Source organism: Acipenser ruthenus, chromosome 10, assembly GCF_902713425.1.
Source record: "Acipenser ruthenus chromosome 10, fAciRut3.2 maternal haplotype, whole genome shotgun sequence".
NCBI lineage: Eukaryota > Metazoa > Chordata > Actinopteri > Acipenseriformes > Acipenseridae > Acipenser > Acipenser ruthenus.
The window spans coordinates 26233632-26261217 of record NC_081198.1 but is presented as its reverse complement, the minus strand read 5'-3'; the positions used below and the strand labels follow the sequence as shown (position 1 = coordinate 26261217).

The following is a 27586-nucleotide window of genomic DNA, read 5'->3' as shown; positions in this document are numbered from 1 at the left end:
TACATGGCCCGGCGCAAATATAACCTTGCATCCCTGTTACACCCGACCATTACTTCTGGAAGAATAAGTAATCAGCTTCGGCAGTGACTTTTGAAATGTATGCTATTATATTTGTGCTATGAATTTCATCCGCTTTAAACTTATCTACTTGCTAGACAAAATATCGGTCTGATGTTTGGAGATATGGAGCGACTTAGCAAGTGAATGGGAGAAATGTGTACTTCTGCGTACTGCAGTACAGTTTATAGACAAAGTGCAGTAGATTTGTGAAACGAAAACCGCGTCGTTGATTTAAAAAAAAAAGGGGGGGGTGCAAAATAACTCAGTATGTTAAGCACCAACTGTCTCTTGGCCATTTCGCCAGCCTATAACTGCATGATAAATTATATATATATATACACACAGTGTATGTGATTTTATACAGCACTGTATATATGCCTACAATACATCTTGCATTGAGAAAACACCACCGGAATCAGAATAAAGGAAGTTATTATGTAACACAGTTCACGTGCAGTCACGGTTTTGGTAAGTAGCATTTTCTAAACCATATAATTATGTGGAGTATTAAAATATGTTAAAATATAGCAAATCCACAAAACCAACGAAATACATTTTATTTTTAGTGTTCTGTGTTACACGGGCCATCGTTTAACCGTGAAAAAAATGTAATACAGTACCTGAAGCAGATATACGCGTTTATCATATCAACATCAAAATGCGTTGTAAAAATAAAACAAAAATTGTTTTGAAAACTGTCCAAAATATTTACTTGGGGGCTAAGAATGAAAAATGTCAAAGAACAAAAAATGCCATTTTTGATATGGAAATGGTCAAAATAAAGGGGCAGCTGGACGGTAAGAATTTACCAGTCAGGACAATGGCATTTAAATACGATTATGAAACTGTATCTGTTGGTAATGTGATTTCTTCTAATGCAGCGGTTTTCAAACTGGGAAAAATTCAGAAATGGCGGACAACGCATTTTATTTAGTACCACTTGCCAACTTTTGTCTTGTAATCAGCGTTTAATCGCTAACACCAGACTGATGTGCTGTGACAGAGCATTCAGTGCACACATGGCTAATTTACATATGGTTACTGCAGTCTTTCTTTGGGATAAAAAAAATACATATTTTAAAAAACTAAAAGCGTAGTCTTTAACTTTAATTTTATTTCCTGTGTGCGTTCGTGCCTGCAAATCGATATTTATTTTTTTCAATGACCCGATTAAAGTTTATTGTAATTTAAGTACTATTGGTTCATTTCAAAATACAGAATGTATGGCCAATCCGAAACCGAAGTATTGCCATGTGGTCTAATTTTACAAGTGGGTACGTCTGGTGTGAGAGTTTTTAGCTTTCAATCCAGTGAAAAAATATGGATTGTTGGCTCAATACTAGAACATAACTAGTGTAGCATGGTCTTTGGAATAATTATCAGGCGCAATATATATATACAGTCAAATCTCAGAGAGGCAGGTTTATTTATTTTTCTTCTTCATACAGCAGTTGTATAGATTTAGCAGGGCAGACTTGAAACCGAGAACATGGCCGCTTGTTTATCTCTTGTTTGCAAATTTATTTAGTAAACAAACTACACTCACAAACTCCTGATGTAGACAGGCTTCGGTAAGGAAGATGAGGGTTTCTTGTTGTTTACTGTTTCTGCCTAACCCGTGGCTATTTATTTCAAACTCACATTATTACGAGAGTGAATGAGCTTCTCGTTAACTAGTGTCTGTCGTCACCGTCTTCTTCCTCACTAACTTCCCGTCTACCCCCGAAATCTACAGTGTCTCTAAACAGCCAAAATACTACATATATAATTAAACACAAATGAACTGAAATATACTGCTTACATTTTTCCAGTTATAGTAATAATAAGTCCTGTCTTAAACTAAAGTTTATTATATTGTTAATTCCCAACTTATATAAAATAATAATTCTGCTGTTTTTAATTCTACATCTCTTTCCCTCCCTGTAGAAGAAACGTCCTCGTTTCAACAAAATATACATAACAATTTATCTAACAAGTAACAAGTTTTTGTTTTTTTTTCCTCTACTTCTTGAACAGTTTAAATTATTTTAAGTACTCTGGTGGTTTAACAGTCCTGCCAGTCTTTGTGGTATAAGCAGGTGTGACGCTCCTGGACCCTGCAGAAATACCATCTTCAGGTTGGCCAACTGGTGGTTCACTGTTGTCTCCTGTTGGAACTGGAATAGCTGGTTCTGGGACAGCGGTATTATTGAACTCATCAGAAGGCTCTGTTGAGACTGGGTCAGCTGTCATCAGGGATTGAGGCACAAGTGATCTGAAGTCAGGTATGAGAACAGCTGGAGGTTTGTCTGGAACTGTATTTTCAGTCCCCTGTGTTGAAGGCACAGGGGACCTCTTTCAAGCTGCTGCTCCTGCTCTACTCCCCTTCATCTCCTCCCTCCTCAACACCTCTCTACTTTCTGGCATCTTCCCCTCTGCCTTCAAAAAAGCCTCGATCACTCCCCTCCTCAAAAAACCTACCCTCGACCCCACCTCCCTCCAGAGCTACCGTCCTGTCTCCCTCCTACCCTTCCTCTCCAAAACCCTCGAGCGGACTGTACACCGCCAGCTCTCTGCTTTCCTGTCCAACCACTCTCTGCTTGACCCTCTCCAATCTGGCTTCCGCTCTGCTCACTCCACTGAAACCGCCCTTCTGTCTGTCACCAACTCACTTAAGTGTGCCCGAGCTGCCTCTCTCTCCTCTGTCCTAATTCTCCTCGACCTCTCTGCTGCCTTTGACACTGTTGATCACTCTATTCTACTATCATCTCTTGCTGACCTGGGGATCTCTGGCACTGCTCTGGCCTGGTTCTCCTCCTACCTCTCCAACCGCACTTACCAGGTAACCTGGCGTGGAGCAACCTCCACACCTCACCCTCTCTTAACTGGAGTCCCCCAAGGGTCAGTCTTGGGTCCTCTCCTGTTCTCTCTCTACACCCGCTCCCTGGGCCCCCTCATCGCATCCTATGGTTTCTCATACCATTTCTATGCTGATGATGCTCAGATTTTCCTCTCCTTCCCCACCTCTGACTCCACCATCTCTTCCCCTATCTCTACCTGTCTGTCTGCTATTTCCTCCTGGATGCACTCGCATCACCTCAAACTCAACCTCTCTAAATCTGACCTCCTTTTCTTTCCCTCGTCCTCCCCCTCCTCTGATCTCTCTATCTCTGTTCCTCTGGAATCTACCACACTCTCTCCCTCTTCCTCAGCTAAGAACCTTGGAGTCACCCTGGACCCCTGCCTCTCTTATTCCCAGCACATCTCCACTCTGGCACGCACTTGCAGATTCTTCCTGAGCAACATCCGAAGAATCCGACCCTTCCTCACCAACTATGCTACCCAGCTCCTGGTCCAGGCCCTGGTACTCTCCCGCCTAGACTACTGCAACTCCCTCCTGGCTGGCCTCCCTGCGTCCGCCACCCGTCCGCTCCAGCTCATCCAGAACTCTGCTGCTCGCCTGGTGTTCTCTCTACCTCGCTTCGCCCACGCTACTCCACTACTCCGCTCGCTCCACTGGCTCCCGATCACCGCTCGCATCCAGTTCAAGACTCTTGTACTAGCCTACAGATGCCTTGATCAGACTGCACCCAGCTACCTCCAGACCCTCATCTCTCCCTACACCCCCACTCGACCTCTCCGCTCCGCCTGCACTAGAAGACTGGCTCCACCTCCGCTACGCTCCCCTGCCTCCCGAGCCCGCTCCTTCTCCACCCTTGCTCCGCAGTGGTGGAACGACCTTCCTACAGATGTCAGGACTGCCCAGTCCCTGACCACATTCCGGCGCCTCCTTAAGACTCACCTCTTCAAACAGCACCTGTAGAACTCCTCTGTTGTATCCTGGGACACTATCACCCTTCATTTAAATATGCTTTATTTTGCTCTTATCTGCCCCCTATTTTACTGCATTTAATCCTGTACCTCAGAATATTGTAATCTGCCAAGTGTTTAATCTGTACTATTTTGTACTTAATCATATCCTGATGTAACTATCACTATTTAATCATATCCTGATGTAACTTTCACTATTATCTGCTGTATTATTGAATTGTGGTTTGTCACACTTGAGAATTATTGTATTTCTTGTTCTTATTGTATGACTTATATTGTAACACTTGAATGTATTTGTATTTGCTTGCGATTGTAAGTCGCCCTGGATAAGGGCGTCTGCTAAGAAATAAATAATAATAATAATATGTGGAGCTGGTGCTACAGGAACTTCAGCTCTCTTGGATAAAGCGTGCAAAGGATTGAAAACAGGATGGTGGTCCAAAGGTGGAGGAATAAACAGCTGCACTGGTCCTGAGTTTTGGGGAGACATGTCCGGTGATCTGGGACCTGGAGTCACAGAGCTATTGGGTTTGGTGATATATGGTTTGAGCCGATTGTAGTGTACAACCGTACTGAGTTTTTGTGGGTCATGTGGGTCAGTCACTTCATAGGTGACTCCATGGTGATGATCTTGGCTAGGAATGCAACGGACAACTCTGAATGGTCCTTTCCATCTTGCAGCCAGTTTGTGTCGTTGGTGAACTGGATCATTCATCCAAACCAGGTCGTTGGGCTGGTAAGGAACATGTCGTACCTTCTGGTCATAGTACTGTTTTTGACGAGCCTTTTGATATTCAGCTTCTTGTTGAGTGGAGCGAAAAGCTTCAGAGTTTGTGTTGGAGACTTGTGATGTATGCTGCTGGTGTGCCAGGAGTAGTAACTGATGGCAATTTCGGGGCAGCCAAAAAGTTCACAGGTAATTTAGCTTCTCTTCCATGAACAAGGAAGAATGGGGTGTAACCTGTGCAGCTGTGTACACTGGTGTTATAAGCTAATTGAACCTGTCCTAGATGTTCATCCCATTCATTTCCTTTCTGGTATAAAATTTTCGCCAACTGATCTTTTAGTGTATGATTAAATCGTTCCACTAATCCATCTCCATGGGGGTGGTATGCTGTGGTTCAAGTTTTGTTTATGCCAAAAAGAGTACAGAGTTGCTGAATGAGGTCTGCTTCAAATTGACGACCCTGATCTGTATGGATCATTTCTGGCAGTCCATGTTCCTGTACATACCACTCAAAGAGACATAAAGCAATTGTAGAAGCTTGTTGATCTTGCAGTGGATATAGATTAACATATTTTGAGAAGTAGTCTTGCACAACAAGAACATAGCAGTAACCTCTAGCAGTGAGTGGTAGTTTGGTTATATCTGCCACTATTTTCTCAAAAGGATGCTTAGCTGTTATAGTCTGCAAGGGCGCTTGCATTAGAGGGTTGGGCTTAGCTCTAGCTTGGCATGGCAGACACATGGTGCAGTGAGTTGTGAGGTCTTTGGCCATGGTGGGCTAATAGCACACATCCCAAGCTCTCTTCAGAGTTCTCTGAATACCAAGATGTCCTGTCGTGGTGTGACCATGCAGTTGAGTCATAGCTTCTTCTTTCAAAGATTCCGGCACAACTACTAGTAGTGCACTTCCTTTTCCAGGTTGTCTCTTTGCTTTCTTGTAAAGAATGTTGCATGAGATTACTAATTGCGGATAGACACATGTGGCAATGTGCCCCGCCCCTGTGGGCATTTGTGTGTTATGTGTTGTATGGTGCGTGTGTTAATGTTGGTGTATAGTCATTGGTACACAGGATATAAACGGGTCTGTGTTTCACGTGTATTTAAAAATGTATAATTGTATTTAGGCACGGGATTGCACATCACTACACATGCATTTAAAGTAAGTAATATGCGCGCACAAGGTTGCACATAATTAATTCACGTGCTGGGATTCAAGTGAATAATTAATTAGTAATTGAATCCCAGCACAACAGTATAAATAGATGCACGTTTCATTCACTCAGGGTTGGGTGTTCGTGAGTGGAGAACGGGATAGGAGACGGAGGTAATACTTGTAAAAATAATAAAAACGTAAATATAAGTGTTCTCACTCACCGTGTTTGTCTGCTCGTTTGTCTGTTTACTGTTTAGTCCGTTTTGTTTGTCTCTTTATTTTGGCGTGAAGTGCCGTGTCCTGTTTTGTGTTACAACCTTTTTTATTTTGCTGTTCTGTTTATGTATTAAATGCTGAGCGAGACCATTCGCTCAGCTCCACCAAACTCCACCTCTCGTTGTTTTATTTCCTGGCTCTGGTCTGACGCCACCCACTCCGGCCGTCTTTGTGACACCTGGTGTCAGAAGTGGGGTAACGGCGCCTCCAAGCGTCAGACCAGGAGAGGTGTTTGTGTGTGGGGGAAAAAAAAAAAAGTGTGTTGGATTACAAAAAAAAATAAATAAATAAAAAAACGAAAAGTAAAGCGAGGATGGGGAGAAAGAGCTGCAGGAAGCAGCGGAAGCAGCTGTCACCCCAAGCATCAGTAGCCACCCCTCTACCCCCACTGCCACCAGGTTCCCCACCATCCCGGGTAATATGGGACTGGTTGGTGCACCCCGAGGGGAACTTCACTAGTGACCTCCCCTGGGTTATTAACACGCTGCGGATGCGAGATGGGGAACAATGGGAGGACTGGGAGCAACAGCACAACCCGGCATCAGTTCGTGACATTACCATGGTGGTGCTGGGGTACCTAGCTGCAGACATGGGAGGGATGCCTTCCAGTGAGCAAGAGGGAGAGGAGCAGTCGCTGCCCTCTCCAGTACCTGAGTGGGAGGAGCCTGAGTGTCCACAGCCCAAGCGGGAGGAGCCTGAGTGTCCACAGCCCAAGCGGGAGGAGCCTGAGCGTCCACAGCCCAAGCGGGAGGAGCCCGAACGTCCTACGCCTGAGTGGGAGGAGCCCGAACGTCCTACGCCTGAGTGGGGGGAGCCCGAACGTCCACAGCCCAAGAGGGGGGAGTCGGTGCATCCACAGCCCAAAAGGGAGGAGTCGGTGCGTCCACAGCCCAAAAGGGAGGAGTCGGTGCGTCCACAGCCCAAAGAGAGGGAAGTCGGGGCTTCCACAGCCCTAGGACCCAAGCTGCCAGCAGAGGGAGAATGCCTGCTGGTTCCACCTCCACCAGCAGAAGAAGAATGCCTGCTGTCCCCATGTCCAACAGCAGAGGGAGAATGCCTGCTGGTTTCCCCTTCAGAGGCAGAGCCGCACCAGTCTCCTGCAAGAGAGGCAGAGCCGCACCAGTCCCCTGCAAGAGAGGCAGAGCAGCACTAGTCCCCTGCAAAAGGGGAGACTACACGCTGCTCCCACCTCCGTCGCCAGGAGACTACACGCTGCTCCCACCTTCACCGGCAGGAACAGAGCAGCCGGAGCTGCCTCTGCCTCCGCCACCTTCACTGGCAGGAGCAGAGCAGCAGGAGCTGCCTCTACCTCCGCCACTTTCACCGGCAGGAGCAGAGCAGCAGGAGCTGCCTCTGCCTCCGCCATGTCCACCAGCAGAGGGTGAATGCCTGCTGGGTCCCTGTCCACCAGCAGAGGGTGAATGCCTGCTGGGTCCCTGTCCACCAGCAGAGGGTGAATGCCTGCTGGGTCCCTGTCCACCAGCAGAGGATGAATACCTGCTGGTATCACTTCCCCCACCAGCAGAGGATGAATGCCTGCTGGTATCACTTTCCCCACCATCACGAGGAGAGGAGCGGGAGCTGCCTCTGCATCCATCACCATCAGGGGGAGAGGAGCAGGAGCTGCCTCTCCCTTCACCAGAAGGACCAGGACTAGATGCTGGCGGTCCTCAGCAGCCCGTGCATAGGCTGCTGAGGGAAGCACGGGGATGAACCGCCCGGCCGCAGAGGTCGAGAAGAGGGCCAACACCCGCACCCCAGCTTGTCCTGACTCCCTGCCTCGCTTCGCCCAAGGATGCCTGCCTCGCTTCGCCCAAGGATGCCTGCCACGCTTCGCCCAAGGATGCCTGTCTGGTATCGCCTGGGGCTGCCTGTCGCGCCGCATCGCCTGGGGCTGCCTGTTGCTCCGCATCGCCTGGGGTTGCCAGCCGCTCCGCATCGCCTGGGGTTGCCAGCCGCTCCGCATCGCCTGGGGCTGCCTGTTGCTCCGCATCGCAGCAGGAAGTACTGTGGCCGGAACCCCACCAAGGGGAGCTGCCGGCCACGAAGAAGGTGGGGGAGGTCAGGAGACTTGCTCCCACTGCAGCAGTTTTGCTGCCGGAGATCGTGGGGGAGGTCAGGAGACCTGCTCCCACTGCAGCAGTTTCGCTGCCGGAGATCGTGGGGGAGGTCCGGAGACCTGCTCCCACTGCAGCAGTTTCGCTGCCAGAGATCGTGGGGGAGGTCAGGAGACCTGCTCCCACTGCAGCAGTTTCGCTGCCGGAGATCGTGGGGGAGGTCCGGAGACCTGCTCCCACTGCAGCAGTTTCGCTGCCAGAGATCGTGGGGGAGGTCCGGAGACCTGCTTCCACTGCAGCTTCTTCGCTGCCGGAAGTACTGTGGTCGGAGCCCCACCAAGGGGAGCTACCGGCTACGAAAAAAGGGGGAGAGGTCAGGAGACCAGCATCCCCCGCAGCAATTTCGCTGCAGGAGTGGACCAGCATGCTGTCAGCCGTGCCACTACCGGCAGGGGTGCTGACAGCATTGCCAGCCATGGGCCCACTGAAGCCTCCCTTCCCAGCCCGAGACTTTGTCCTGGACTGCTGGGTTTTTAAGGGGGGAGGTGGCCGTTGAGGCCATGTGTGCTGCGCACAACGGGGGGTATATGTGGCAATGTGCCCCGCCCCTGTGGGCATTTGTGTGTTATGTGTTGTGTGGTGCGTGTGTTAATGTTGGTGTATAGTCATTGGTACACAGGATATAAACAGGTCTGTGTTTCACGTGTATTTAAAAATGTATAATTGTATTTAGGCACGGGATTGCACATCACTGCACGTGCATTTAAAGTAAGTAATATGCGCGCACAAGGTTGCACATAATTAATTCACGTGCTGGGATTCAAGTGAATAATTAATTAGTAATTGAATTCCAGCACAACAGTATAAATAGATGCACGTTTCATTCACTCGGGGTTGGGTGTTCGTGAGTGGAGAACGGGATAGGAGACGGAGGTAATACTTGTAAAAATAATAAAAACGTAAATATAAGTGTTCTCACTCACCGTGTTTGTCTGCTCGTTTGTCTGTTTACTGTTTAGTCCGTTTTGTTTGTCTCTATTTTGGCGTGAAGTGCCGTGTCCTGTTTTGTGTTACAACCTTTTTTATTTTGCTGTTCTGTTTATGTATTAAATGCTGAGCGAGACCATTCGCTCAGCTCCACCAAACTCCACCTCTCTCTTGTTGTTTTATTTCCTGGCTCTGGTCTGACGCCACCCACTCCAGCCGTCTTTGTGACACACGCCATAGCTTTTTGAGCGCTGGTGACTCATGCTTTATTTCCCTGTATGCAGGACGTTGTCTTTGGCGTTTCCCCTGGAACACGTAGCAAAGAAGTGGATCGTGCTGCTGCTTGTGAGCGATATCCATCTGTGCGTTTCCAAATAGTTCCACAAGTAAAACATAAAAACTAACCGTATTGATATCACTGGTTGATGTTGATGTCTCCCGGGTGTCTACTGGGACTGAATGCATTATTGGGTCAGATGTAAGTGTTTCTGGTTTTGAGGGTCGACGAGACATTGAATCAGAATTATTGTGGTCCCTGCCTCGTCGGTACTGAATTTCCCACTGGAACAAGTTCAATAGCCCATCTCGCACGTCGACCTGTAGGATCACCCTCTACAGGTAGTTTCTTGAGACCCATAAGAGGTTTGTGATTGGTGATAATTACAAACATGTTCCCTCGCAGATAATGCCGAAAGTGGCGAACTGACCGGACAATAGCCCACAGCTCTCTGTCATAGGTCAACCAGTTGCATTCCGCCTGGGTCAGGACGTGGCTGGCATAGGCAATTACTTGCTCTTTACCCTTCTGCTTCTGGGTAAGCACAGAGCCAATGGCTTGAAGAGATGCATCTGTATAAAGGGTAAACTGCTGTTGAAAGTCTGGAAAAGCCATAATAGAGGGACTGGTCAAAGCCTTTTTAAAGTACTGGAAGGCTTCTTCACATTCAGAAGACCACTTAAATGGAACATTCTTCTGAGTGAGCTGGTGAAGTGGGGCAGCATGATATGCAAAGCGAAGCACAAACCGTCTGTAATATGAGCAAAGGCCTAGGAAGGCACGAACTTCCGTCACTGATTTAGGCGTAGGCCAATTTTTAACACGTGCTGTTGATTTGGGATCTGGCTGGATGCCTTCAGCTGATACCTGATGACCTAAAAACACAACAGAGCCACGGAAGAACTGGTACTTCTCTGATTTTAACTTTAATCCCGCCTTTCGGAAGTGATTGAAGAGCTCCCTAAGGTTGGAGATGTGCTCAGTGAAGTTACGTCCAAAAACAATAACATCATCTAAATACACAACACATTTTTGCCAGTGCATACCTCTCAAGACGAGCTCCATGAGCCTCTGAAACGTAGGTGATGTATTACAGAGTCCCATAGGCATCACTTTGAAGTGGTAGAGGCCATCTCCAGTGATGAAGGCTGTCTTTTCTTGATCTTCTTCGGACACCTGAACTTGCCAATATCCACTACAAAGGTCTATGGTGCTGAAAAGTGTGGCTCCTGCAAACGCATCCAAGGTGTCATCCACCCGGGGTAATGGATGAGAATCTCTGATGGTAACTGTGTTGAATTTGCGGTAATCAACGCAAAATCTATAACTCCCATCCTTTTTGCGAACAAGAACAATTGGAGAAGACCAAGGACTGCAACTGGGCTCGATGACATCTTGGGCTATAAGCTGCTCAACTTGCTGCTGGATCTCTTTTCGCAGGACTGGTGGTGTTCTGTAGGCTCTTTGTCGAATGGGAGGCACATCATGCGTTTGTATAGAATGTTTTACTAGGTTGGTTCTTCCTAAGTCACCAGAATGTTTACTGAAGAGATCCTGATATTGCAAAAGTAGCTGTTTAGCTAACTGCTGCTGTTCCACAGTAAGGGGGGGTCTGGCTCAGGTCAACTGGAACATCTAATGTGGCTGATCCATCTGTGTGAATATGATTGACAGGTGCCTCAACAATCTCATATTCACCTTCTCCTACAGGAAAGAACTGTCCCAGTGAATGAGTGGGTTGGAGCTCCAAATCAGCTCTTGTGGAATTAAGGATTCTGATCACGGTTAGTCCATTGTCTACAGCAGATGCAGTTCTGGCTACCATCAATCCATCTGGAAGTGAAGTTGAGGGTTCTAATATCCCAAAGTAACCATGTGGAGGGACAGCATACTGGTCATAGTTCTCAATCTTGGCAGTGCTGACAACTTCATTTAAGGCAGGCATTATTACAGGTGAGTAAACAGAAAGGTTACAGCAAGCTGACGGGATCGCTGCAATGGTATGGCTTGGTCTCCCAGTCGAATTTGACCCTTATGGGCATCAATTGTGAGTCCATGATTCTCAATAAAGTCCCATCCAAGCAGTACAGGTTTGTTGACATTGCGAACAAACCAGGAAGTATGATGTGTAGTAGCATTCCCAAGTCTAAGCTGCAACTGGACAGAACCTAGCGTGTCAACTGGATCTCCCATTACAGCTCGAACAACAATGTAATCTTTAAACAGAGGTCTCTGTCTCAGTGCTGGTACTTCTTTCCGAAAGGTTTCACTAATCAATGAAATGCTAGCGCCTGTATCAATCATTGCACGCACTTCTCTGCCTTCAATGATCAGCTGCACAAAAGTAGTGGGTGGATCTTCAGCTAAGTCACACATGTCCTCCACTTGTCCACCTCTCTTTGGGGCCAATGTTGTAAGGGTAGGAGCTAAGGAGTGACCCTCCTTCTCAGCTCCTAATAGTTTCCCTGATGCTCTGGACTGGCAAAGCGAACTTGGATTTGATGTTCTCTGGATCCTGGAGAAGAATTGCGGTTTTCTGCATACTTGCGATCATCTGGTGGGGCAGGAGAATGATCTCTCCTATGATGACAACAGCAGGGGCTGGGACTGCGCTGTTGCTCATAAGACCTTGATGCATATGGGGGCCTTTCCCTATAGGTGGAGTAACGAGAAGGTCTGCATTCCCTGTAGGTCTTGTAAGCACGCTCCTCTGATCTCCCTCTCTAATCAGTTCGGTATGTTGGTTGATAGTAATGACGTGATCTGTAGGAGTCTTGCTCATAGCGGTGTGCTCTCTCATCACGAGCTGGTGAATGTGGTCTGGCACCCCTTGTGTAGTCATGAGTGTGAGGAGAACTTGATGAGTATGAAGGAGTTGGATATCTGTGGTATGGCGTTTCAGAGCCTCTTGGATCTCTGTTATCATAATGGCTCCTCTGGTGTCGGGTAGTTTCCACATTCATCCTTAGCATTGCTACTTCATTTGTTAGACTTCTGCATTAAGTCACGATATTCAGCTCCTCTCTCTATGCCCTGGACACTGAGAGCAACTGGGGTCACTGAGGCTGGAGTTTGACTGGCCATTGGTGTCACAGCTGGTATTGCAGGATTGGTAAATAAAGGTTTAATGATGTTCAGTGCCCGCTGTGCCCTTTCACACTGGTTGGCAACACGAATTGCATCTTCAATTGTATCAGCTCCAAAATCTTGTACTTTCATCTGAAGTGTTGGCTCAAGTCCAGCAAGGAATCTACGAAATACTTCTCCATTTATAGCTTCCCTGCCATATCCTGGGAAGGCATGCAGTACAACTATGAGGAGCTCTGCTGCATAAACTTCAAGTTGTTCACCTGCTTTGCATGGTCTTGCATTGAGAAATGTTTTAAAAGTCTGCAGATATTGATCTTGTGTGAATACATTTTGCAGGTGGCGTTTAGCAGCTTCATAATCTAATTTAACCTGGTCTGAAAGACTATCCCAATATCCAAAAGCTGGGCCTGCAAGTCTGAATGGTAATATTTTAACTAGGAGTTCAGGTCTCATATTAGTCTCAGTCTCTGCTTCAGACTGAAGCTTTCATTGTTTTCTCCTGTAAAGCATGGAGGCAGTTCTGTTTTAAATGTTAATGGTGAGATCTTTTTTTTTTTTTATTCAAAGCGCACGGGCGGCAATGTTAAACGCTTCAGAGTTTTTTTTTTTTTTTTTTTTAAAGCGCACGGGCGGCAATGTTAAACGCGGCAGGGTTTTTTTTTTTTTTACTGCTCGGCAGGGCAGACTTGAAACCGAGAACATGGCCGCTTGTTTATCTCTTGTTCGCTTACAGCGTATGTAAATATATATATATATTTTTTTTTTTAAATTTATTTAGTAAACAAACTACACTCACAAACTCCTGATGTAGACAGGCTTCGGTAAGGAAGATGAGGGTTTCTTGTTGTTTACTGTTTCTGCCTAACCCGTGGCTATTTATTTCAAACTCACAGAGAGTGAATGAGCTTCTCGTTAACTAGTGTCTGTCGTCACCGTCTTCTTCCTCACTAACTTCCCGTCTATCCCCGAAATCTACAGTGTCTCTAAACAGCCAAAATACTACATATATAATTAAACACAAATGAACTGAAATAATGCTTACATTTTTCCAGTTATAGTAATGTCCTGTCTTAAACTAAAGTTTATTATATTGTTAATTCCCAATTTATATATATACATGTTTTCGTAATGAGGTCAGCTGTAGAGATGCGTGGATAGTGAATTTTTCTTTGCCTTATTTTCTGTAATTTTATTATCAATAAAAATACACGATTGCCATTTTATCACAGAATAGTTCTATGTCATTTCTGAGTGATGGAGGCTAGCACGGAGGCTTCGTTGATTTTAATTAATTAGTAATTACAATAACATGATGTTGATGTTTCCAACAACTAGAAACCTGTTTGAGGGACTATTTTTATCCAAATGTAAATAATATATATTTTTCTGTTATAATACTGTAACTTTTATAATTGTATCCATCACACACTCCAAGGCTTGTACGTTTTGTTGTATCGTGATGTTATTGTAGACCTTTTTTTCTGTTTTCATTTTATTATGACTATCTCAGATGGGGATACGCAGTCAACTACATATTTTGGAAAGGGGTATGCAGCTTAAAAAGATTGAAAACCCCTGTTCTAATGTAATTTGGTACACTGAATATCCTCTACTCAGTGATACACCAGCATCACTGTGACACATTTACCAATATTTTCCCCAAAAGTGACAGTGTGTATTGTTGAGAAACCTTGGTTGTATCTACAACTTTACAGTTATTTTTTGTTCTTCAGAAACAAAAGGTCAGTCAACTCTGTTGGCATATTTAAAACAAACAAAAATAAGATATGGTAGTTGGTTCTGAACCAAACATATTGACCCCCTCAAATTTTGAGAGGGGGCCACATTGACCCTCAGTCTGTAAGTCCTGGAGCAAACACTGGTTTATGATTTAATAAAATAACTGAACGCTGTAGCGTTTCAGTTTTGCCCTGCCATTCATTGTTTTGGTTTTGTGTTCCTGGTCTGTGACGTCACCGCAGCTACGCACTGCAGCCATCATGTTAACAGGGAGATAGTGATATTGAAGAAGGAATCTATGAAAAAGACCTAGGCGTTTATGTTGACTCAGAAATGTTTTCAATGTTTAAAAAAGGCCAACAAGATGCTCGGATATATTGTGAAAAGTGTTGAATTTAAATTAAGGGAAGTAATTTTAAAACTTTACAATGCATTAGTAAGACCTCATCTAGAATATTGTGTTCAGTTCTGGACACCTCGTTACAAAAAGGATATTGCTGGTCTAGAAAGAGTGCAAAGAAGAGCGACCAGAATTATCCCGGGCTTAAAAACGCATGTTGTATGCAGACAGGCTCAAAGAATTGAATCTATTCAGTCTCGAACAAAGAAGACTATGCGGTGATCTGATTCAAGCATTCAAAATTCTAAAAGGTATTGACAATGTCGACCCAGGGGACTTTTTTGACCTGAAAAAAGAAACAAGGACCAGGGGTCACAAATGGAGATTAGATAAAGGGGCATTCAGAACAGAAAATAGGAGGCACTTTTTTACACAGAGAATTGTGAGGGTCTGGAACCAACTCCCCAGTAATGTTGTTGAAGCTGAAACCCTGGGATCCTTCAAGAAGCTGCTTGATGAGATTCTGGGATCAATAAGCTACAAAAAACCAAACGAGCAAGATGGGGCGAATGGCCTCCTCTTTCTTATGTTCTTATTTGACGTATAATTATATTAGGACATTTATTGTCTCATGTGTTTTAATATATATATTTTATAACATTTATAAATATCAAGAAACGAGTGGATATAAGCATATACTATTTCATGAACTAAATGTATCAGGTACGTTTTTTTTCCTTATTACTGATAATAATGGAATGAATAACTATTATTTTATTTATAAATATTTATTTTGAAAAAATAAATCAAGAGTAGTGTCCATTACTGCTTATAAAGACCCTGACAATAAACGTGTATTATGTCATTGCAATCACTCAGGTGAAACACTGTCTTGTAATTTGCCCAAACATCAATAGTTTTCAACAAAACTTTCAGGAAGTATTGTAAGGTCCCTCGGGTTATAGTACAAAACGTTTTTATACATGTATCTCTAAACAGAATACATAATAAAAATACTTAATTAAAAAAAAAAACAATAAAAGTTTGCATGGTTTCTGAAGTAATAAAGTTCCCCAGTGTTCTAAAAAAATGACACCATTTCCAAGATGCTACTGTAAAAAATATATTTTTTAGTGAATTTTTATAGGAAGAGAGGTCCTGCGGGAGCATCCCACTGAAAAACGCCTGGTCCTGAAAACATGAACTAACCTCTTTTTGCCTCACTCACTATAATATACAGATTTGTATGAAACAGAAGATACTTACACTTTATATCTGCATATGACTAAAGCCAGTATAACAATCAGACAACTTTCAAACAACTGTTTCTGGGAACGTATTTGTGCAGGAGGTATCTTAAGCAATTTCAGTAACTATATCAAATCAAAGTTGTTTTGTTGTTACTTGAACTACAGTATTAACTTAGTCAAAATTGCTTTACAATGTCACCTACAAACACTACCATACCTTCACACACTTTACATGGGGATGCACTAGGTTTTAAAACATTCAGCACTGGAACTAAACCCAGTTGTACTGAGAGCCTCTGGTGCCACTAATGCTGCACATTTCGACATTACCCTGGAGGTCCTTCCACTGTAGGGGCAAATCAAATTGTGACCATGCAGGGGTTTCTACAGTGCAATGTACAACTACAGTGTGCAAACTGTGACCATGCAGGGGTTTCTACAGTGCAATGTACAACTACAGTGTGCAAAGTGTTGCTTCCTAAGTTATCAGAAAAAAAGTTAGTTGGTGTTTCATGGACTTAAAAGGTTTAGCCATGAACTTCAATCTGTTACATTTTAACAATATAAAATAGAAAGAGGACGCCATCTTTTTCAAATATATAGCTTTCAAAATCAGTTCATAGCAGCTAAAATTCTGTGTAACTTTTGATGTTTGATGTTGTCAAATAAAAACAGCTTTGTGATCATTTGTTTTAACATCAGATTTCAGGAACATTAACAATGCAGGTGTCATTCTGCTTACACGACACCCCTGCGGTGCTTGTGCAGAGATTATAAACTGTTCTGTTGTTGCCTCAGGTATGAAAATGTTTCCAAACGAGGAGAAGGACGGCCGAGTGGTGGGAGAGATTGCTTTCCAGCTGGACAGGAGGATCTTAGCTCTGGTGTTTCCGGGGACAACACGGCTGTATGGATACACCGTTTCAAACATTCCTGAGAAGATACAACAGGTAAGGAGATCTTATCAAAGAACAAGTACAGATCAGCACAGCCGCTCCTGTACAGAGATACTATCACAGAACAAGTACAGAGATGCTATCACAGAACAAGTACAGGATCAGCACAGCCGCTCCTGTACAGAGATACTATCACAGAACAAGTACAGAGATACTATCACAGAACAAGTACAGAGATACTATCACAGAACAAGTACAGAGATGCTATCACAGAACAAGTACAGGATCAGCACAGCCGCAACTGTACAGAGATACTATCACAGAACAAGTACAGAGATGTCCCGCCCCTATATATATATATTTGGGCAGTGTTTTATTATTTGTATTATTGTTTGCGGCGCAGATAAAAGCGCCGCTGTGGCAGAGCAGGGCTCTGCCCTTGTAAATATTGGCAGGGATGGGGTTAAATTCTCCTCCCTGCCCAGGTTTATTGCATCAGGTGGGAGCAATTATCAATCAATTAACACCCAGCCACCTGACATAAAAGGAGGCCTCAGCCCCTCAGTAGAGAGGTAGCTGAGGAAGCAAGGGTGTTTTTCTTTGTGTGCTGTTTTTTGTTCATTTTGCAATCCAGTGAAGGCAAAGCTCAGCCTGGAAGCCTTATTTTTTTGTAAGTTTTACTTTGTGTTTATTGTCTTTGTGTTTAAGAACCTTTTTGTTTGGCCCTCGTGCCTGTTTATTTTGTGTTTTTTTATTTAATAAAAGTATTTTGTTTGAACTGCAGTCTGTATCTGGGCCTCATCCTTTGCGCCATCCTGTCACATCTGGTGTCAGAAGTGGGATATAGCGCCGCCAGGAGGTTCAGAGCATTACTGCAGGATTCCTTTTTTTTTTTTTGTGACTAGCAAATTTTTTTTCTGAGCGTTTTTTTTGAAAAAAATAAATAAAAAATTAGCAGAAGAAGCAGGCAGCGGCAGCAGCAACAAAAGCTGCTGCCACCCCAGCTGGAGGACCCAGCCAGCCTTTTCCCCTGGTGTTCCTGGTGTGGGAAGGAGGACCACCGCTGGAGATCCTGCCCAGAGGTGCCACCAGTGGACTGGTGTGGGCGCTGCGAGGAATACGACCACAACTGGGTAGGATGTTTCTACTCCCAGGACCAGGAAATGGAGCAACTGCCACCCCAGGTACCAGTGTCCACCCCTCTACCTCCACTGCCACTGTGTTCACCCCCATCCTGGGAGATTTGGGACTGGTTGATACACCCAGAGGGGGACCTCTTCAATGACCTCCCCCTAGCCATCAACGCCCTGTGGTGCCGAGAGGGAGGTGGGATGAATGGGAAAGGCAACACCACCCGGCGTCCATCCAAGAAATCGCCCTGATGGTTTTAGGGTATCTGGCCGAAGACATGGGAGAGGCCCCAGTCGTTCGAGAGCCAGAGGGGGTGGAGCTGCCGTCCCGAGAGCCAGAGGGGGTGGAGCTGCCGTCCCGAGAGCCAGAGGGAGTGGAGCTGCCGTCCCGAGAGCCAGAGGGGGTGGAGCTGCCGTCCCGAGAGCCAGAGGGGGTGGAGCTGCCGTCCCGAGAGCCAGAAGGGGAGGAGCCACGGACCCGAGAGCCAGAAGGGGAGGAGCCACAGACCCGAGAGCCAGAAGGGGAGGAGCCACGGACCGGAGAACCGGAAGTGGAGGAGCCACGGACCGGAGAACCGGAAGTGGAGGAACCACGGACCAGAGAACTGGAAAGGGAGAAGGCTGACACCCCTCAGAAGCCCTTGCACATGCTACTGAGAGGAGCTCAGTGGAGGCGCACCCGGCTGTGAACGGTAGTTCCTCATACAAGTTAGAAAAACTTGTTTGAAACTACCGAGTCTCTATAAGCTCAAAGAGTTTAGCTGTTTTTACCATGTTGCAGCGGCAAAACTAAATCACTTAGAATTACCATATGTACCAGTATCAAACTTTCTTACCTCAAATGTGAAAAAAAAGTACATACCTCTTATACACAATGAGATATAAGTTGTAAAATTAAGGTCAAATTGTTATTCTCCTTCTTCTTCTTCCTCTTCCGTCTACTTTTTAAGGGTGTGTAGTGACTATTCAAACAGAAAAGCTAAATAACTGGACATCTACCAATCGTGTGATTCCACATGTTGGTCAACGTCAAAACATACCAGGGTGTGCAAGCAGTTTGATATCCACACCATTTATATTTAAAAAATTGTTTATGTTTTAAAACAGCACATATCGCAGGAAAAAAAAAAAAATACTGTGGTTTGAATATGACGCAATATGACGTTTTTGAAGAGGACACGACCTCAGCCCGCTGCGCCACTGCGCAGTTGTTGAAATGCATTCATTTTTTAAGCTTACATCCAAGCCTGACCAGCTTTCGCTGAAAACCTGAAGGTGCTGCTTGAGTCTAGAAATTTTCGATTTCCTGTTTGAAAATTTCTAGTTTCCTGTTTGTTTGGTAGATACCATAGAATGGAATTGCACACAAGAGTGGCATGTAGCTTCCTTGTCTAAATCCACAGCAATTGACATTTATATACCTATATAAAAAGTACAAGAGCGAATAAGAAGCTGAGCAATTGGCATATGTAGCATGTTTGCCCGCTGTTCTGCCCCAGTAAACCACATTGGGCCAGGCTAAATACAGGTGTAGTTTGCAGTGGGGGTGACCCTCGCCAGGTATCTGCAGAGAAATCAGCGGCCCGACGTGATTTAACCTGTTAAATGCAAGGCTACTTATTCAACGTAGATACATAAAGAGCAAATAAGAAGCTGAGCGACTGGCATATGTGGCATATTTACCCGCTGTTCTTCCCCAGTAAACCACGTTGGGCCGGGATAAATACAGGTGTAGCTTGCAGAGGGGTTGCCCCTTGTCAGGTACCGGCAGAGAAATCGGTGGCCCAGAGTGATTTAACCAGTTAAATTCAAAGCTACTTCTTCAACGTAGACAAATACATTTATGCACTAAAAGCCAGCGAATAAGAAGCTAAGTGAATGAGAAGCTGGCGAATAAGAAGACAACTTCAGCCTCGTCTGTAAAACCACAGACGTGTGAAACGTTTGTATGTAAATGGAATGTGTGTACAGTAAAAAAAAAGTGCTCTATTCCTAAACAGCAGTGTTTATACCTCATTATACCTGGACTCTTGACCGGAGGGTTGTGGGTTCAATCCTGGATGAGGGACACTGCTGTTAGAACATAAGAACATAAGAAAGTTTACAAACGAGAGGAGGCCATTCAGCCCATCTTGCTCGTTTGGTTGTTAGTAGCTTATTGATCCCAGAATCTCATCAAGCAGCTTCTTGAAGGATCCCAGGGTGTCAGCTTCAACAACATTACTGGGGAGTTGGTTCCAGACCCTCACAATTCTCTGTGTAAAAAAGTGCCTCCTATTTTCTGTTCTGAATGCCCCTTTATCTAATCTCCATTTGTGACCCCTGGTCCTTGTTGCTTTTTTTCAGGTCAAAAAAGTCCCCTGGGTCGACACTGTCTATACCTTTTAGGATTTTGAATGTTTGAATCAGATCGCCGCGTAGTCTTTTTTGTTCAAGACTGAATAGATTCAATTCTTTTAGCCTGTCTGCATACAACATGCCTTTTAAACCCGGGATAATTCTGGTTGCTCTTCTTTGCACTCTTTCTAGAGCAGCAATATCCTTTTTGTAAAGAGGTGACCAGAACTGAACACAATATTCTAGGTGAGGTCTTACTAATGCATTGTAAAGTTTTAACATCACTTCCCTTGATTTAATATATCCGAGCCTTTTTTATAGCTTCCCCACATTGTCTAGATAAAGACATTTCTGAGTCAACATAAACTCCTAGGTCTTTTTCATAGTTCCCTTCTTCAATTTTAGTATCCCCCTTATGATATTTATAATGCACATTTTTATTGCCTGCATGCAATACTTTACACTTTTCTCTATTAAATGTCATTTGCCATGTGTCTGCCCAGTTCTGAATGCTGTCTAGATCATTTTGAATGACCTTTGCTGCTGCAATAGTGTTTGCATCTAGGTATTTTACCTAGATTCAGTATAAACAACTGGATAAATTGGTAATTGTATGTAAACATAATGTAATATAATTGTGACAATTGTAAGTTGCCCTGGATAAGGGTGTTTACTAAAAAATAAATAATAATAATTTAAATACAATCTGCTGAACTATTTGCATTTGATTTGGTATTTGTATATTCTGAAATATAAGAATTTGCATTTGAATTTCAAATCATGGGAAAGCTTCAAAAATATTTAAATTTTAAACACTTTTCAATAACAATGCTCATAATAAAGTAAAGAGACTTTTCAGTATTGCTGGTAAAATTGATTAACCTGAAAGATGCAAACTAAAGGACACTTTTGAGAACTTCATGTTTATTAAACATAACAAACAAGTAAAAATAATAATTGTGCAATCCACACATATATAAATATATACATATATCTCATCATTGATGTCAGGTTTTCACAAACCTGGTCCTGCGGGCCCAACTGTGTCTGCTGTTTGTGTTGCAACTGAGTTCTCAATTATTAAATTGATCCCCCAATTGAACTAACAATTAGTGACTTAATGCAATGTTAGAAATAACTTGAAATATCCAACTCTTTTGGCTGCTTTCACAAACCCTGATCAGCACTAATCTTGGTCTACCTTGCCTGAGTTAACATTAGGTAGTCCTATATTAGTGTTAATTGAGGTCTGTGCAGCCAGCCATTTTTACAAATAATTCAAATGATCTGATTAGACATTTTATTCATCCAATTGAAGGTTCAATTCATAATTTAAAGCTCAGTTGGAACACAAATCAGCAAACACTGGGTCCTCAGGACCAAGACTGGGAAACACTGTTTTATGTAACTTGCTTCCTATATTGGTACATACCTGTTAATTATTATGAACTACGTGATTACTGTGTTTATGTTGTTATTATATAAACTGCTTTCCTTGTATGTCACCTTGGATAAAGGCCTCTGCCAAATACATGTTAATAAATTAACATTTGTTGTATGGGAAAGTATTTGAAGTCCATTTAGCATTTGTCACATATTTGCATTTGTATTTAGTTTGATAGTAAATGTATCACATTTGCATTTGTATTAAGCAAATTCGCAAGAACATTGACATTGCCACTGGTCTCATCAATTTCCTACTATCTGGAAAACACAAGTATGCTCAAAACCGTAACCATCAAATTTAACAATGGAGTCACCCATACCTTTCAACATTCATAATCAAAGTTTGAAATCATGGATAGAGTCTACATTGTTCGAGAGCAGTTCCCAGTCATTGGTGCTCATGCAATCACCATTCACAAATGTCAGAGGATGACTCTAAAAACAGTTATGATGGATCGTGGTAACTCCATTTTCTCCTATGGACAAAGTTTCATTGCACTTTCCACAGTTACTTCCTTAAGCGGTATCCACCTTATCAACTTTGACCCAACCTGCATCTACGCATGTCAAACTGCAGTTGAAGACTACCATCGGCTCAGAGGGCTTTATTGTCCGAAGTTGAAAAGCTTGAAGGAGACTAACACGCACAAGGGACACAAGGTAGAAGATCATGCGCATTTCATTCACCGAGCCATCATTAATGTTCAGGAACAGCAAAAGCCTCAATCTTCTAAGAGAACATTGCACTTACAAATCTATTCAGAGGCTTGAGCAACCCGAATTTCACCTTCATGCTATGCAAATGCAACATTGCAGTGCCTTCTCCACTTGCAACCTCTGAAGGATTCATTAAAACACAGTCAACAAGAGGCTATCAGGAGCTTTGTTCACAAATAGGATCATTTGCCATCCACTGTGTCTCTAACTACTGTGGACATTTGTCACTTCTTAGGAGAACCTTTCAATAGAGGTGAGAAGCAACATGTTGCAGAGTTTCTCACCAAATTGTCTGAAATTTGTCCTGAAGTATCTTGCATGGTTTCAGTCACAATAAGTCATGACATTCTATGTACTACATGTAACTACTGCTCATCAAACCGAGAGGTGTTGCATATTTATCCTCTACATGTACCTGCTGGTACAGATTCCATGTGTTTGGAAGAACTCATTTATAGAAATGACAAATGGGCAATGATTCCTGGTAGCAAATGTAGGCAATGCAAAACTTCTCCAATCATGAAACATGAACTTATTCAATCAGCAGGGAGACTGATTGCAGTCCAACTTATGCTTTGGACTTACGACTTAGGAACGGAAACGGATATGAGTATGGAGAGTACTTCACAAAAGACTAGTTCAAGATCTGCAGTTAACAAAGACATGGAACTCCAGGTTTGTGTCTGCGGCTGGAGCAAGGCGACAACGGTCAGGGGTTTGAAGATTCATCAAGGGAGAATGAAATGCTTGAGGGAGAAGGGACAAGGGCCTCGCATTGATCAGTACTTCTTACGAAGTCAGTCAAGTCAGTCGAATGAAATCCAGCGACAGGAAGCAAACCACAGTTCGCAGGATATCAGCACCCCTGTCATAGATGTGAGGAGGACTTGCATGGACACAGTTAGTGATGAACCTAATGATCCTTGTGAACCCGGTCAGACAAACCAGCATAAAAGAGAAAAGAACCTCAAAGGGCACAAGCCTGGAGTTAAATGGCCAAGAGCTTGTGAGAAAACTGCATGGGACACAGTAAACACAGATCTCTGCGTTGCATTGGAAAGATTAAGTGGAACAGTTGAAAAGAAGCTGGATAAATTTGGGGACATCATCTACGCATATGGAAGTGAGAGGTTTGGAGTTGAAAAAAGGAAGGAAAAAGTACAAACTATTCCTGGAAAGTCTAGACGGCAGCAGGAGATTGAACGCTTAGTTAGAGAAAGGAGACAGCTGAGGAACCAATGGAGAAGAGCAGAACAAAGTCAGAAGGAGGGACTCAATCTCTTACAAAAGGTCATAAAAGATATTGAGCTGAGCGCCTACGGAAACGCTACAAAAAGAAGGAGCGTGCGAGAGCTAACTTTTATAAAGACCCATTCAAATTTGTAAAGAAGTTATTCACCAGTGAGAAGAATGGCACACTAAAAGCATCTAAGGTTGAGCTGGAGAGATATTTGGAGGAAACACATACAGATTCAAAAAGGCAGGAGCCTATGTCAATTCCGTCAGACATCCCACCTATCAATCCACCAGAATACCAAGGACTGTGCACCTAAGTGGAAAGAAATAGAGCAAGCTGTGAAAAAAGCAAGGGCTTCATCATCTCCAGGGCCTAATGGAGTTCCGTACAGAGTGTACAAGAGTGCTTCAGGAGTTCTACGAATTCTGTGGAAATTGATGAAAGTGGCATGGGAAAAACAGGTTGTACCAAGAGCATGGCGCCGAGCAGGTGGAGTCTTTATACCTAAAGAAAAAGATTCTACAAGCACCAGTCAGTTTCATCCCATTTCCCTATTAAACGTAGAAGGCAAGATTTTCTTCAGCATTATTGCTCAGAGATTGTCAGCTTACCTATTAAAGAACTGCTTCATTGACACTTCAATACAAAAAGCGGGCATTCCAGGTTTCCCAGGTTGCTTAGAACACATCAATGTGATCTGGCAACAAATTCAATCAGCTAAAAAGGAGAGGAAGGAGCTCCATGTCACATTCCTGGATTTGGCTAATGCATATGGTTCAGTGCCACATGAACTACTTTGGGCAGCATTTGATTTTTTCAGTGTACCGATGACAATAACAAATTTAGTGAAAGCCTATTTTGGAGATTTGCAATTCAGTTTTTCAACTTCAGAATTCAGCACTACATGGCAATGCCTAGAGGTTGGAATAATGGCAGGATGCACCATTTCTCCACTGGCTTTTACCATGGCAATGGAAGTAATCATTAGGGCATCAAAATGGGTAGTAGGAGGAGAGCGCTTGGCTTCTGGAATGCGACTACCACCAATTCGAGCATACATGGATGACATGACAACCATGACTACAACAGTAGCCTGCACTAATCGATTATTGGGCAAATTAACCAATAACATTGAATGGGCACGAATGCAGTTCAAGCCCACTAAATCAAGGAGCATCTCTATAATTAAAGGCAAAGTAGTAGATAAAACATTCTTCATTAATGGTGAGGCAATACCAACAGTGTCTGAGAAGCCAGTGAAGAGTCTTGGGAGATGGTACGACGGGGATCTAAAGGACACAGTTCGTGTGGGAGAAGTTAGACAACAAGCAGTGGAAGGGTTGAAGAGCATAGACAGCTGCGCTCTACCAGGTAAACTAAAACTCTGGTGCTTTCAGTTTGGTCTACTGCCGAGGTTGCTGTGGCCACTGACTGTGTACGAGGTTTCTTTGACAACAGTAGAGAAGCTGGAAGCTTTAATCAGTTCATACATCAGGAAATGGTTGGGAGTTCCACGCTGCCTCAGCAGAGTGGGACTTTATGGTAAAGGAATACTGCAGCTACCAGTCTCTGCTCTAACCGAGGAGTTTAAGTGCACCAAGGTCAGACTGGAAATGACATTAGTAGAGTCACACGATAAATGCGTAAGGGAGGCAGCACCTGTGTTGAAAACTGGAAGAAAGTGGGCGGCAAAGAAAGCTGTGGAAGATGCAAAGGCTGCCCTTCGAATTGGTGATATCATGGGGCAAGTTCAGCATGGAAGAGGGGGTCTTGGTTTCAGTTCAGCTCCTCCTACATGGCACAAAGCAGCCCCAGCTCAACGGAGGAAGCTGGTAGTCAACTAGGTGCAAAAGCAGGAGGAGAGGATGAGGTGCGTAAAGACCGTTTCCCAGGCCAAGCAGGGAGAATGGATGAGATGGGAGAGTGTGGAACAGCGCAAGATTGGCTGGCAAGTCATATGGTAAATGGAACAGAGCAGGATCAGTTTCCTCATCAGGTCAACATATGATGTTCTCCCATCACCACAGAACCTAAACCTCTGGGTAGGAGAGAATCCCTCATGTCCTTTGTGTTCATCACCTGCAACATTAAGGCACATTTTGACAGGATGTAAGGTGGCTCTTAGCCAAGGACGGTTTACTTGATGCCACGACCAGGTGCTGCGATGTTTGGCCTTAGCATTGGAAGACAAGCGTAACATGACCAATAAGTTGCCACCAGGTCCATCAAAACATTACACACAAAAGACAACATTCCTCCGCCCAGGAGAGCAACCACCAAGAAAAGGTGTTAAAACCAGTCCTCGCCCAGGACAACTGGAAGCTGCTAGAGACTGGAAAATGCTGGCAGATGTTGGTCAACGGCTTATTTTTCCACCTGAGATTGTCACCACTGACCTTCGACCAGATATTGTCTTGTGGTCTGGATCAGCACGTCCACCTGGTAGAGTTAACAGTGCCATGGGAGGATGCTGTAGATGAGGCGTATGAGAGGAAGAAACTGCGGTATGCTCAACTAGCCACTGAAGCGGAACAGCGAGGATGGAGAGTTCGGGTTTACCCAGTGGAAGTGGGTTGTCGAGGATTTGTGGCACACTCTACAACCCGGTTTCTCAGAGACGTCGGATTCAGTGGCCAAGAGTTGCGTCGCACAGTGAAGAACTTATCTGAAGCAGCAGAGAGGAGTAGCAACTGGCTGTGGTTGAGACGGAAAGATTCTGGCTGGGGACAGGTAAGTAAGCTGGGCTGAGTTGAGTGGGGGACGGAGGGGGGTGATGCTGGGACGCCAGAATCACCGTCGAGCCCTCTTGAGGTGTCGTGGGCTAGTCGACGAAACACTGAGGATGGAAGGTGCACACTTGAAAACCCCAGAGATGTACCCTACTTAGCTCAATCCAGACGGTTATCATGCTGATGCGCTGGGGAGGCCGCACTTTGGTTGATCCCCGGAGCCAGCATCGCAGCCGTTGTGTGTGCTGATGCGCCAGGGAGGCAAAATAAGCTGATCCCTGGAGCCAGCATTACACTTCAGCCATTAACACCAGACAGAAGGATATCTACATCATCATATGGAAGGAAACGTAAATGGATGGAGACACATATGGATCACATTAGTTTACTGTAAAGCTACGTCTTAGTTGGTGCTTATCTTGGCGATAGCCGAGTTCAAATCAGCATGAAGTTTTAACATCTACTCTCGTGTAATGGAAATCATGGGAAACCAAACCAGACGGGACCGTTACAAAGTGACACAATGCTTACTGCTGTGCAGAAGAGCACAATTACTGTGGACAACAGGAATTACCAATTAGATTCCATTATCATACACCAAGGACAGGATGTTACTTCAGGACACTATGTGTCTGTTCTTGATGTGGGTGCTACTGGAAAATGAGTGCATGCAAATGATGCACTTATTGAAGTCAAACCATGGTCAAGAAATGCAAATGAAATGTATATGTCCTTTTATGAAGAGATCAAATGCCTTAGCCTAAGTTCATAACACCACTATATCAAGGAGAATAATGTTTTTTTTCAGCATTAAAATGTGTTAGTATACTACCCTTTAGCACGGACATGTATATGTACCTTTTGAACCATTTATAACATTGAAGTTTTGTACCTACTGTGAGACAGCAGGGAGGGGGTTAAAGCCTCCCTAAGGAAAACATGTGCGTAGGCACGTTTTGTTTAATTGTTTAATTTAATTTAATTGTTTCATTGTTTTAACTGTTTTATTGTTTAATTATCCCCTGCACCTGGGCGGTAATTGGGAATTGGGACCAGGTGCAGGGTATAAAGGACAGGCAGTTAGATTATTGGAGGCTGCTAAGGAGAAGGAGGCAGGAGAGGTGTTCTGCTTCCTAGCAGTCGTGAGGAAGACATAAAAAGTGAGTCGTAAGAAAAGTGTGTTTTGTGTTCAGCAGGTAAACGGCTTAGCCGTCCTGCGAGTTAGTCGGAATAACCTGTTTAGTCAGCGCTCCTAACGGAGCTAGGTGTTTATTTTGTGTTTATTAAAATATAGCGCGTCAAGCACAAGAAAATCAATTCCTGTGTG

At 44.1% G+C, this 27586-nt stretch overlaps 1 protein-coding gene across 4 annotated transcripts in view; it reads left to right on the top strand.

Moving 5' to 3' along the window:
- Positions 1-27586, top strand: part of LOC117414065 (speriolin-like protein) — a 53405-nt gene that overhangs the window by 15392 nt on the left and 10427 nt on the right. For all 4 annotated transcript variants that reach the window (XM_034023729.3, XM_059031976.1, XM_059031977.1 and 1 more), the window contains one exon: positions 16566-16717. In XM_034023729.3, the coding sequence (XP_033879620.2) occupies positions 16566-16717 (152 nt within the window). The remainder of the gene's footprint in view (positions 1-16565; positions 16718-27586) is intronic.